The sequence below is a fragment of the Cnephaeus nilssonii genome (genome assembly GCF_951640355.1).
Source record: "Cnephaeus nilssonii genome assembly, chromosome: 7".
Lineage (NCBI taxonomy): Eukaryota > Metazoa > Chordata > Mammalia > Chiroptera > Vespertilionidae > Cnephaeus > Cnephaeus nilssonii.
This window is the reverse complement of record NC_137078.1, coordinates 2,342,378-2,354,817: the sequence shown is the minus strand read 5'-3', so window position 1 is coordinate 2,354,817 and position 12,440 is coordinate 2,342,378. Positions and strand designations below refer to the sequence as shown.

The 12,440-nt window shown below is 41.5% G+C and overlaps 1 protein-coding gene across 2 annotated transcripts in view; it reads right to left on the bottom strand.

The window, feature by feature from the left end:
• The window catches only part of ATR (ATR checkpoint kinase), a 161,447-nt gene that overhangs the window by 34,824 nt on the left and 114,183 nt on the right, over window positions 1-12,440 (bottom strand). For both annotated transcript variants that reach the window (XM_079777343.1, XM_079777344.1), the window contains 5 exons: window positions 9,672-9,763; window positions 9,272-9,449; window positions 6,785-6,964; window positions 6,192-6,351; window positions 4,150-4,329 (listed from right to left, as the gene is read on the bottom strand). In XM_079777343.1, coding sequence (XP_079633469.1) covers window positions 4,150-4,329; window positions 6,192-6,351; window positions 6,785-6,964; window positions 9,272-9,449; window positions 9,672-9,763 — 790 coding nt within the window. The remainder of the gene's footprint in view (window positions 1-4,149; window positions 4,330-6,191; window positions 6,352-6,784; window positions 6,965-9,271; window positions 9,450-9,671; window positions 9,764-12,440) is intronic.

Here is a 12,440-nt window from a genome sequence, read left to right as displayed (position 1 = left end):
TTGGGTGGGGTTGTAAATTGGGTGGGGCGGGGTCTCAGGGAATCACCAGGGTGGAGCAAACAGAAATGGCTGCCAGTCAGCCCTGCAGCAGGGAGGTACCAGCACGAGAACAATGACTGCTGGGAGCACCTCCTTCTGCAAGAAGTCGCCCCCGAGTTCCTGCCCCGATGCCAGACAGTCCAGTTTCTCCCCGTATGTGTCTAGGTTCCCCAGAGCCTCGCCCAGCACTGGAGCTCAGAGGAAGTGGGAGCTTGTAAATTCAATTTGTGGAGCCAGCCTTTTAGGAGGAACAGCTGAGTCTCCAGCAGCCTGTGTGTACCTCAGCCCCAATCTGCACTGGTTTTTACAGTCTGTAGTTCTTACGGCCTGTAGGGACTTCTTTTCCCAGCCTGGGATCCTGGTGTGGGGCTGGGACCCCTGACTCCTCCAGGTGGCCTCCACAGAGGCAATCTCCCTCCTGATTAAAAAAGTGACACACCCAGGTGCCGGATTAGCCTGTTCCTCGCCTTTGTACCTCCTACCAGTCTCAGTGTGCTTTCTTCTTTACCTCTCTAGTTGTAGTACTTCCACTTATCCAGCTTTGGTGCAGTTCTGGATGATAGCTGTTCTGTATTTTAGTTGTAATTTTGATGTGGCTGTGGGAGGCAGCAAGTACAAGCGTTTACCTATGCCTTCATCTTGGTTCTCTCTGTCTGCAGCATTTTTAAGGCTTGCCCACCAATCTTCCGACATATGTACGCTAAGCCACACCCTAGTTGTATGCATTTGCTTACTCACAGCAACAGGTGAATGCATATTTACTGGACCTATTTAGTATAAATTTAAGAACTTATATGCATATATGTATAGCCCAAGGACACAGACCAGTGTGGGGAAAGACCTTAATTACTATCCTATCTAATAAAAGAGAAACATGCAAATTGACCATACCTCCGCTATGCCCACAAGCCATGCCCACCAGCAAATCAGGTGCAAGTATGCAAATTAACCCAACAAATATAGCGGCGGTCACAGAGCTGGAGCAAGCAGGAGGCTTGCGTTGCCCCCAGCGATGGAGGAAGCCAAGCTTCCCGCCTGCCCTGGCCTCCACTCAAGGCTACAAAGTTTTAATTATAGAAGATAAATAAATCCCAACAAAAATGGCGGCAGCCATGGAGCTAGAGCCAGCCAGAGGCTTGGGTTGCCCCCCACGATGGAGGAAGCCAAGCTTCCCGCCCGTTCTGGCCTGCCCTGGCCTCCACTCAAGGCTACAAAGTTTCAATTATAGAAGATAAATAAATCCCAGATACCAGGGCCTCCGCTTGGGTCGCCAGAGAGCGTGGCCGGCCTACAAACCACCACAGGCCCTTCGCCCAGGCTGCCCCACACCCCAAGGGAACCCCCACACTGATCTGAGACACCCTTTAGAGCAAACCAGCCAGCCTCCACCCCTGCACCAGGCCTCTATTCTATACTAATAAAGGAGTAATATGCAAATTGACCATCACTCCAACACACAAGATGGATGCCCCCATGTGGTCAAAGATGGCTGCCCCCATGTGGACACAAGATGGCCGCCACAAGATGGCCAGCAGGGGAGGGCAGATGGGAGGGACCAGGCCTGCAAGGGAGGGCAGTTGTGGGCAATCAGGCCAGCAGGGGAGGGCAGTTAGGGGTGACCAGGCCAGCAGAGTTGGGAAGTTGGGGTGACAGGGCCTGCAGGGAAGGGCAGTTGGGGGGGACCCAGGCCTGAAGTGGAGAGCAGTTGGGGGGGAGCAGGCCTACAGAGGAGGGCAGCTGGGGGGGACCAGGACTGCAGGGGAGGGCAGTTAGGGGTGACCAGGCCTGCAGGGGAGGGCAGTTAGGGGTGACCAGGCCTGCAGGGGAGGGTGGTTAGGGGCAATCAGGCTGGCAGGGGAGCAGTTAGGCATCAATCAGGCTGGCAGGGGAGTGGTTAGGGGTGATCAGGCTGGCAGGCAGAAGCGGTTAGGGGCAATCAGGAAGGCAGGCAGGTGAGCCATTGGAAGCCTGCAGTCCTGGATTGTGAGAGGGATCCCAGATTGGAGAGGGTGCAGGCTGGGCTGAGGGGACCCTCCCCCCAGTTCACGAATTTTGTACACCGGGCCTCTAGTCTATATAATAAAAGCCTAGGCGACCATTACAGTGCAATGACCAGAATGACCGGTCGCTATGACGTGCGCTGACCATCAGGGGGCAGATGCTCAATGCAGGAGTTTCCCCCTGGTAGTCAGCACGCTCCCTCATGGGGAGCACGGCTCAGCCAGAAGCTGGGCTCACGCCTGACCAGCGCAGCAGCGGTGGCGTGAGCCTCTCCTGCCTCCATGGAAGCACTAAGGAATAGTGAGCCAAGCATTAAGGAGCAGCAAGCAGGCAGGTGGTAAGAAGCGAGGGGTTCCGGACTGTGAGAGGGCACAGGCCAGGTTGAGGGACCCCCCACCCAGTGCACGGATTTTTGGGCACCGCAGCTCTAGGACTTTTTATAAGTTTTCACACATACACTAATTTTTCTAAGTTTGCCCTCCAGATATACTTGTCAGACTTTACCTTTTTCTATCCTGAGTCCCAAAATATTGACACTGATAATTTACATCAAAGGGTCTATTTGCCCTCCAAATATTGTTCTTCTTATAGTTCCCGCATAATTGTTCTTTCCTCAGCAGCTGCTTCCAGCTGGGCCTCATAAGGGTTTTGAGTTATGTATGTACACCATGGCCCTTAATCAAAGATTCCGGGGCTACCTATACAGATCTATAACTTTTTGTCTATTTAACTTCTCTTTCTCAGGTAATCTGCCTCACAAATTATAGCCACTGTCTCTTACTTTATTATTTCCTAACTTCTACATTCTTGGTTTTTTTTTTAAATTTTCGTTCCCTTTTCTAACTCTTTGAGGTGGATACTTAAGGCTCATTAATTTTGAATCTTTATTTTCTTTTAATACATGCATATAACATTTGAAATTTCCTTGAAGAATCGTTTTAGCTGCCTGGCCAATGTTGCTTAATGGCTGAGCATTGACCCATGAACCAGGAGGTCACAATTCGATTCTTGGTCAGGGCACATGCCTGGAGTTGTGCACCCAATCCCCAGTAGGGGGCATGCAGGAGCCAGCCGATCAATGATTCTCTCTCAACATTGATGTTTCTATCTCTCTCTCCCTCATCTCCCTTCCTCTATGAAATCAATAAAAATATATTTTAGCCCTAGCCGGCTTGGCTCAGTGGATAGAGCGTCAGCCTGAGGACTGAAGTGTCCCAGGTTCGATTCTGGCCAGGGGCACATGCCTGGGTTACGGGCTCAATCCCCAGTAGGGGAGTGCAGAGGCAGCTAATCAATGATTCTCTCTCATCATTGATGTTTCTATCTCTCTCTCCTTCTCCCTTCTTCTCTGAAATCAATAAAGAAATATATTTAAAAAATTTATTTTAATAAAAAAGAATGGCTTTAGCTGCATCAACATGTCATATTTTTATTATCATTCAGTTCAAAGTATTTTTCAATTCTCATTGCAATTTGTTCTTTGACCTATGGATTACTGAGAAGTATCTGTCTTATAACACCATCTATGTAAATCTTAATAACTAGTAGTAAGGAAAGTATTTATTGTGTTTGTTCAAAAATTTTTAGGCTAGGGTAGCTAACTTTGGGGAAGGAGGGTGAAAGAGTGGGTTGTAAATTGCTAATAATATTCTACTTCTTAATCTGGGTGATGGTTTCATGAATGTATTTACCTTAGTGTAATAATGCCTCCAGCTATATATTTACGCTATATACGCACTAAAAGTCAAACAAGTTTCCTGGCTATTTTTAAAAATTATTTTTTTATTGGCTTTAGAGAAAGAGGAAGGGACAGGGAGAGAGAGAAAGAGAGGGAAAAAAAAACAATGTCAGAAACATTGATTGGATGCCTTCTGCACACCTCCTACTGGGGATCTAGCTGGCAACTTTGGCATGTGCCCTTACCTATAATAGAACTAGTGACCTTGTTTTATGGGACGACGATAACCCAATTGAGCCACACTGTCCAGGGCTCTTGGCTATTTTTATACGTGTATTCTTCCATCTGGACTTTAAAATAATTTTATCCATTTTAAAAAACAAAACAAAAGAGTGAGTTTCTCATTGAAATTGTATTATAAATATACCTGCCTTATATTTTTTCATAACTGCATTGCTTTCAAAGTTAGCTGTTTCTTCCATAAATCGGCCTACTAGCAGCATAGCTCGACCATGGATTAACATGTCTTTACTCTCAGTTGGAGTTTTATTTTCAGGGAAACATAATTCAACACCCTTTTGAAGAACAATTAGTGCCTGGTGAACATCACCCTAAAAGAAAAAAAAAAGGCAACAACATTTAAGAACATATTTCCATTTTTTGAAAAACAAATAAAATTGTTAGGATTTAAAGTTCATTAGATATTTTATGTGTAGATCCATTTTAATTTAATGTTCCGCTCTTATTTCCATGCTATAAAAGTAAAATCCTAAAAAGAAAACATTGCTTCATTTCGTGTAGAATTCATATTCATTCATTATATAGTCGACCAAAGTGCTGGGAACTGAAAATAAATCTATATGACTGGGGATAAACAATGAATAAATCCAAATTTCTGGCTTAAAAAAGTTCACAGTCAAGTGAAGAAATAGACTATGTAAAATAACAACACAATGTGCTAAATGCTATTAACAGAGGAATATATGTAGACATAATGGGGGAAAGTAAAGGGAGTCCCCAACATGGACCTGAAAATATAGGAAAATGGAGAAGAGCATCAGTCTGGAAAGGTTACCAAATAAGGAAGATCTGAATTAGGTCTTAAATAATGAGTATAAATTTTCCCTGCAGAGAATTCAGTAAAAAACGTTCTTGGTAGATGAAAAAATAATTTTAATTGGGAGAAAAGTGAGTAGTCGGGTTTTAGCTGAAGCCTAAAGAGTTTGTTACTGAAACTGAAGAGGTAGACTGGAACTCAATCACAAAGGGCCTTTTGTACTTTCTAGAATTCAGACTTAATGCTGAAGGCATACAGAATACTTTGAAGGATTTTAATCAAGGGAACAACGTGATTCAACATGAATTTTAGAAACATCAGACTGCAGTAATGTATACAGAGAAATGGTAAGATTGCCAAAAAGGCTATTTAACATTGTTATAGGTTACAAATGGAATGAATAAAAGCAGCAGAGACAAATAAGAGGGAGATGATTTAAAACACTGTTCTAAGGTAGATTTAGTTTCCAACTGGATGTGAAAAGTGAGGGAGAGTAGGAAGTTCAAGATGATGCCCAAATATCTTGGATGAGAGAATGTAAGAGTCCTACTTAGAAAAATAGGGAAAATGGGAGGAGTAACGGCACTGAATTATTAGATGATGAACTGCATTTTTAACACATTGTGTTTAAGGTATTACAACGTATAGAATTACACTAGCTCAGAAAATGATCAGTCACTGCCCAATGCAGCCTGAATTATTACTTTCACTTCCCGTCTGGGAAACATCTCCTCTCCTGTCCTTTCTGAGCCACCATGAAGTTGGTGCAGGTACAGGTGGCACCAACTATAATTGGTAAATGTCAACTTCAAAACATGCTATACCTACTGCTAATACTAAACTGGTGGCAAACATGAGTATGATATATAAATATCAACTTTTAAATCTTAGACATAAGCTTTCCAAGTTAAGATATTTAAAAAGCCCTTTTCTCATTACTATAGCTTTAATCTGACGATTAGAGACTTTTGTTCTGAAGCTAAGCCGTTCCTAACAAGCTAGATTAATTGGAAGTGAATCTTGATGGTAAGTACTGACAAGTCCACAAAAAACTAATTATCTGCCAAAGATGTGAATAAGGACAGTGTTGTGTTCATTTAACAAATATTTTTTTGATATCTTACTACATATAATCTTTATTAAAACAAAGTAAAATTGGTCACTTCCCTCAAGAAAACAATGAAAAACATGTGAAAATTGAAAGAACTACACTTTCAGTCTTGAAATGAAAAACTATTTGGGGACTTCAGGATAAAAAGAATAGTTCCTTCCCAATTACAGTAGGTAAATAATGAAAAAAGGTGACAGAAAAAGAAGGTTCTCAATTGAGAGTGGAGACTGTCTGTCACTCAGGCTTTTAGAAAAAGTACATAATCTGCAAAATACATATATATGATGATATTCCCTTGGCATTACCTTGGACCACAGCCACTTTGCCCTCTCCACATACAGCTCAGCAAGTCGTGATTCTCCAGCATTGAGCAGAGCATTGTAGGCTGTCTGATGGTGACCAGCCTTTCTAGCTACTCTGGCACTCTGTAGCCAGCATTCTCCAACCATTTCATTGTAATCTTGTCTAAAGAAATGTGACAGAATAGGAGGGAAAGAGCATTTTTAAGTGTATTCAATGCCAATTAAAACACCTCTTTCTAACATGGAACATTCTTAATACACCATTTCAAAGGAATCAAAGATTTGCTAAAAAAATACTTTTAATTTTCTTTAAGTGCTCCATTTTTATCGATGAGTCTATGAAGACCTATTAATGACTCATATCTGTACCTCCCCAGATAAGTTTTTTTAACATTAAAAAAAAGAAAATATATTGCATGTACATGTAACTCTTAAGTTCTAGGTTTATTTCAACTATGTAGAGTAGCCCTGACCATTAAAAACAGAAAAATAGAGATTCAGAGAGAAAATTAGAAAAGCTAAATACCCCCAAGTAACATACAAATACAATACTAAATTCACAATAATTGACATTTTAAAACCAAGTGTGGACAAACCTTTTGTTGAGGCTTAATAAAGCTCTCCGGAGAGCCAGAATGGGTTCCTTGGCTCTATAGGAATTCTGGGTCATTTCTAGTCGAGCTACCCAGTTTAGAGAATCTTCTTGAGAATTATCACCTAGAGACTCATGGAAAAGTGGTTTGATGCTATGCTCCAACTCACACAACATGTGTAATCTAGAGACAAATAGAGCCAATGTTAAAATAATATAATCTTCATGCTTATTAATCTCATATATAATGCATGTATATTAAATTAGCCATGAGAATCTAAAATGTGCAGTTTTCTTTGGAAGAACTTTAACCAATACATATTCTCAGTAAATATCCACAGTAACAACCTTTCATATTGGGTATAATATGATGTTGATTTAAATATTTAGTCCAGCTTGATCCCCAGTGTGGGGCATTCACGGGCCAGCCAATCAATGATTCTCTCTCATCATTGGTATTTCTATTTCTCTTCCTCTCCCTTCCTCTCTGAAATCAATAAAGATCTATTTTATTTTATTTTTACATATTTTATTGAAGTTTACAGAGAGGAAGGGAGAGGGATAGAAAGTGAGAGAAACATCAATCAGCTGTCTCCTGCTTGCCCCCTATTGGGAATTGAGCCCACAACCAAGGTATATGCCCTTGACCAGAATTGAACCTGGGACGCTTCAGTCTGCAGGTCGATACTCTATCCACTGAGCCAAACTGGTTAGGGCGATAAAGATATATTTTTAAAAAATACTTTAAAAAATGTAGTGCTTACTATGATCCCCAAATTCCTATTAAGTTAGAGAATGATATATAAAACTAAATTCAAATGTATGAAAATAAAATTTTATCACCTCTATGAAGATAAAAGAAAATATCAATCCATTATATGTCAACATAAATATTTGCCCATAAGAAGACTTGGCATAGTAAATGTCAGTAAAAAATGAGAAATGATACACTGATTTTTTTCCTAAGAGTAATGGAATCACTCATACTTTCACACTAGCCTATGATTCAGTCAGTATTCAAGAATACAACTACAGAACAGAAATAATTTTGGTGGTTCAATCTCTGGTTTCATTAAGCTATTACTAAAGGGGCTTATAAAAAATATAGTAAATTCTTCTAACTAAAAAAAATATTGCTTACTTATCATTTTAATTTATTATAGTTCAATTAAAACATGTTTAATTATTTCCTTCAGATGAATTAACAGACCTAAAATGTTCGCCATCATGTTCTTCCTTATCTCTATAAGTTAATAAACTTTCCTAGTAATGTAATGCCTACATTTTGGGGGAGAGAAATATCAAATGTCTTTCTAAATGAGAAGAAGGGAAGGGGATCAATAAATAGTGAAGACCAATGTGTCAAGCACAGATGTCTAGATTACTTAAGTTAGTTGTATAAAAAATAAACTATGAATTACATCAGGACAAATATAAGATTTTTCTAGTTATTTTTTTAGAAGTCTCATAATTGCCTTCCCAATTAATAGAATGTACATTAAAACATTTTTTTAAAACTACAAGATAGCCCTGGCCAGTGTTGCTCAGTTGGCTGGAGCATCATCCCATAAACCAAAAGGTCAGAGGTTTGATTCCTGGCCAGGACACATGCCTAGGTTTTGGGTTCAATACCCTAGTAGGGCAAGTATGGGAAGCAACTGATTGATGTTTTTTTTCCTCTCTCTCCCTCCGTGCCTCTGTCCCTCCCTCCCTTCCCCTCTCTAAAAAAGTCAATGACCATGCCTTTGGGTGAGAATTAGAAAAATAATAATAATCCTACATAATAAAGAGGTAATATGCAAATTAACCCTCATGCCCTTACAAGATGGCTGCCTGTGAGCGGGCCGGCAAGGGGATTAGTGAAGGACGACCAAACGACTGAACAAGCAGGCTGTGTGGGGCGACCAGGCCGGCAGGGGGGTTAGTGAGAGACGACTAAACGACTGAACAGCATGCTGCATGGGGTGACTAGGCCGATGGGGAAGCAATGAGGGGCGACCAGGCTGGGGGGGGGGGGGGCCGAGGTGCAGTTGGGGGTGACCAGGCCAGCAAGGGCGGCAGTTGGGGGTGATTAGGCTGGCAGGGGGGCAGTGAGGGGCGACCAGTGAGGGCCGGTGGGGGGGGGCAGTTGGGGGTGATCAGGCTAGCACACAGAGGCAGTGAGCGGCGATCAGGCTGGCAGGGGAGGGGGGCAGTTAGGGGCGACCAGGCAGTCAGGCAAGCGATTAGGAGCCAGTGGTCCAGGATTGTGAGAGGGTGCAGGCTGGACTGAGAGGACCTCCCCCCCGCATGAATTTTGTGTACTGGGCCTCTAGTAAATAAATAAAAAGGGAAAACTATAGAGTGATTGTGAGTTAAAGAATGAAAAAGCTCTTTTGTTTAGCTATGCATGATAACAAACATAATATCAGTTATTTACTAATCAAAACATTCTAAGCCTATCAGATGATACTTATAGACCAGGAATATAAATATGGATACTTTGAAATACCTGACAATATACTCATATCCTCGTTGGTAAGAGCCTCTTTCAAAGCTTGCAGCTGAAAGAGGTACAATTTGTTCGGCTCTCACTAGTTTCAATGTATCATAAAAAGCTGTGGTATCTCTTTTTTTGACTGATAATAATAGCTGCCCCAGTCTGACACTCCATGTGGTAGATTTCCCATCTGAAAAACAAAGAGTCAAGGAATGAGTACTGGGTCTATGAACAAGTTTTATTTCACTTATTAAAATGGTCAGAAGAAATACTGAACAGATGGTTTCATTCTACTGTAACAACAAAACAAAGCTATCAAAACAAGCTGAGAGATTAATTATGATGATTGCTTAGACACTTAAGTCTATTTATGGCATCTTAAAACAACTTATATTTTAAGAAGTAATTTTACCTGCTGCCAAATAGTTTTCTACCAAATCCCACTGTGATAACTTCCAAGCTGCTTCCACTCTGTATGTGTTTAATTCGTCTGTCCATTCAGACCTTTTAAAAGAAACTCATATTAACCTTTAATTTCTTTCAATTTAAAGTGGCAAAGATTATTTTCATTAGTTTAGACACTCTATATACTGCATTTATTTATTGTTCTATTTATTGTATTTGCACTATATTGTATTTTGTATCTCCCAAATTTTAATCTTCCCATTTTCTGAAAACATTTCTTCAATAATTACTTGTGATAGAGCCATTTAAAAATGCCATTCTTTGCCCTGGCTGGTGTGGCTCAGATGGCTAAGCATAGTCCCATGCACTGAAAGATTGCTGGTTCGATTCCCGGTCAAGGCACATGCCCAGGTTGTGGGTTCAGTCCCCTGTTGGAGTGCTTATAGGAGGCAACCAATCATTGTTTCTCTCTCTTCCTCTCTCAAATTATAAAGACATATTTTTAAAAATGCCATTTTGTGATGAATTGAGTCAAGCCATATAATAGAGCAGAATTAGTACCTGGATAATTACAAAATGTATTTGTAAGATTATCTCTGTGCTTCACTTGAACAAAGGTAAAGGAGGAATAAAAGCCAAATGAACATACATGCATTCAGAGGTAATCAATTCCAATAACTTGGATTATGAGTGAAATTTAAGATAAAATTATACGAGATGATGCAATGGGTCAGGAGCAGGTGGGGAGTACACAGAACACTGTATTAGGACATAAGAAAGTGACAAATGATGTGTCAATGGCATAACAGGATATAAAATCAGCTAACTAAAATATATACCTATTCTTTTTTTAATGTGTTTTTATTGATTTCAGAGAGGAAGGGAGAGGGAGAGCGAAGTAGAAACATCAGTGATAAGAGAGAATCACTGATTGGCTGCCTCCTGCACGCCCCCTACTGGGGATCAAGCCTGCAACCCAGGCATGTGCCCTGAGGAATCAAACGGTAACCTCCTGGTTCATAGGTCAATGCTCTGAACCACCCAGCCGGGCTATACCTATTCTTAAAACTATTTCAGTAACTTAATGCGAGTTTGTAAAACCAGTATAATATAGGTACTTATTTTTTTTTAAGTATTCTACTTAAGTGACACTAAGATAACTAGTGATATTTTAGATCATGACTATATAAAAGAAGCTAGACTTTTGCCAAAATTTTTCTTTATTAATCATACCATTTGAATACCTGCTACATGCTAGATTCTGGGCTAGGCACATTTTTCCATTTAATTCATTAATAACAATGAAAGGCACACATATCCCCATATTATAAAAAAGGTGCCCTGATCCCTGGTTGGAGTGTTGTCTCCTGCACCAAAAGGTGGAGGGTTTGATTCCCAGTTGGGGTGCAGGTGGAAGGCAGCCAATCAATGTCTCTCTCCCTACGCCCTCTCCCTTCTCCTCCCTCCCAACCTGTGTAGCTCAGTGGTTGAGCTTTGACCTATAAACCAGGAGGTTCAATTCCAAGTCAGGGCACATGTCCAGGTTTCAGGCTCAATCCCCAGTAGGGGGTATGCAAGAGGCAGCCAATCGATGATAAACATCATTGATGTTTCTATCTCTCTCTCCCTTCCTCTCTGAAATCAATAAAAAAATATATTTTTAAAAGTCCTCCTTGTTCTTTCTGTAGTAAAAACACATGAAGAAAATGTAACAAATAAATTATCCAGAGACAGAGAAACATCGATCAGACCATCAAACCTCAGAGGGAAGGTAGGGGAGGGTGGGGGTAAGGGGGAGAGATCAACCAAAGGAGTTGTATGCATGCATATAGGCCTAACCAATGGACACAGACAACAGGGGGGTGAGGGCATAAGTGTGTGTGTGTGCGGGGGGCGGGGGGGGATGGGAGGATAAGGACACATATGTAATACCTTAATCAATAAAGAAATTTAAAAAATTAATTTTATTTCATTTTTTAAAAATCCTATATAATAAAACTCTAATATGCAAATTGACCAAATGGCAGAACGACCAGTCGCTATGACACACACTGACCACCATGGGGCAGCTCCTGCATTGAGCATCTGCATCCCAAGAGGGAGGCGACTGGCAGCAGCGATCAGGGGGCGGGGCCAGCCAGCGGGCATCACCAGGCCACCAGCCAAGGCGAGTGCCAGCGGGGGCCCCTTGATCACCCCACAGATCAGCCCTGATCACCAGTCAGGCCTAGGGACCCAGCCCTATATATGGGGAAGAGTCTCTTAGATATAAAATTAAAACCTGGCAAGGCTACGCTAATACTAAAGAAACAGGATGATGCAGCGATGACATACATGGACTCTGGCTTGCACATTTTGTGGTCAGCCCTGATTCTGACACTTATAACTGTGTGACAAAGCCAATTACTTAACTTCTGTCTGCTTCAGTTTTTCCACCCATCAGATGGGGAAAATGGTACTACTGCCTCAGAAGGATCATGTTATGTACTACTTTTTATAATCAGGGCAAAAAAATGTAGCTGCCCATACAATAGCAAAATGCCTTTCACCTGTATAAAAAGTATGGTCACTGGTGCATGCAGCATCCTGGATTGCAAGAAGGATGTCTGACTGCTGGTTTAGGCCCAATCCCCGAAGGCCTAATGGCAATCGGACATCCCCCGAGGGCGCAGGCTGGGCTGAGGGACGCCGCCCCCCCATGCACAAATTTCATGCACCAGGTCTCTAGTAAAAAATAACAGCATAAATACTGAATATTCTCTCATTTCTAAATATG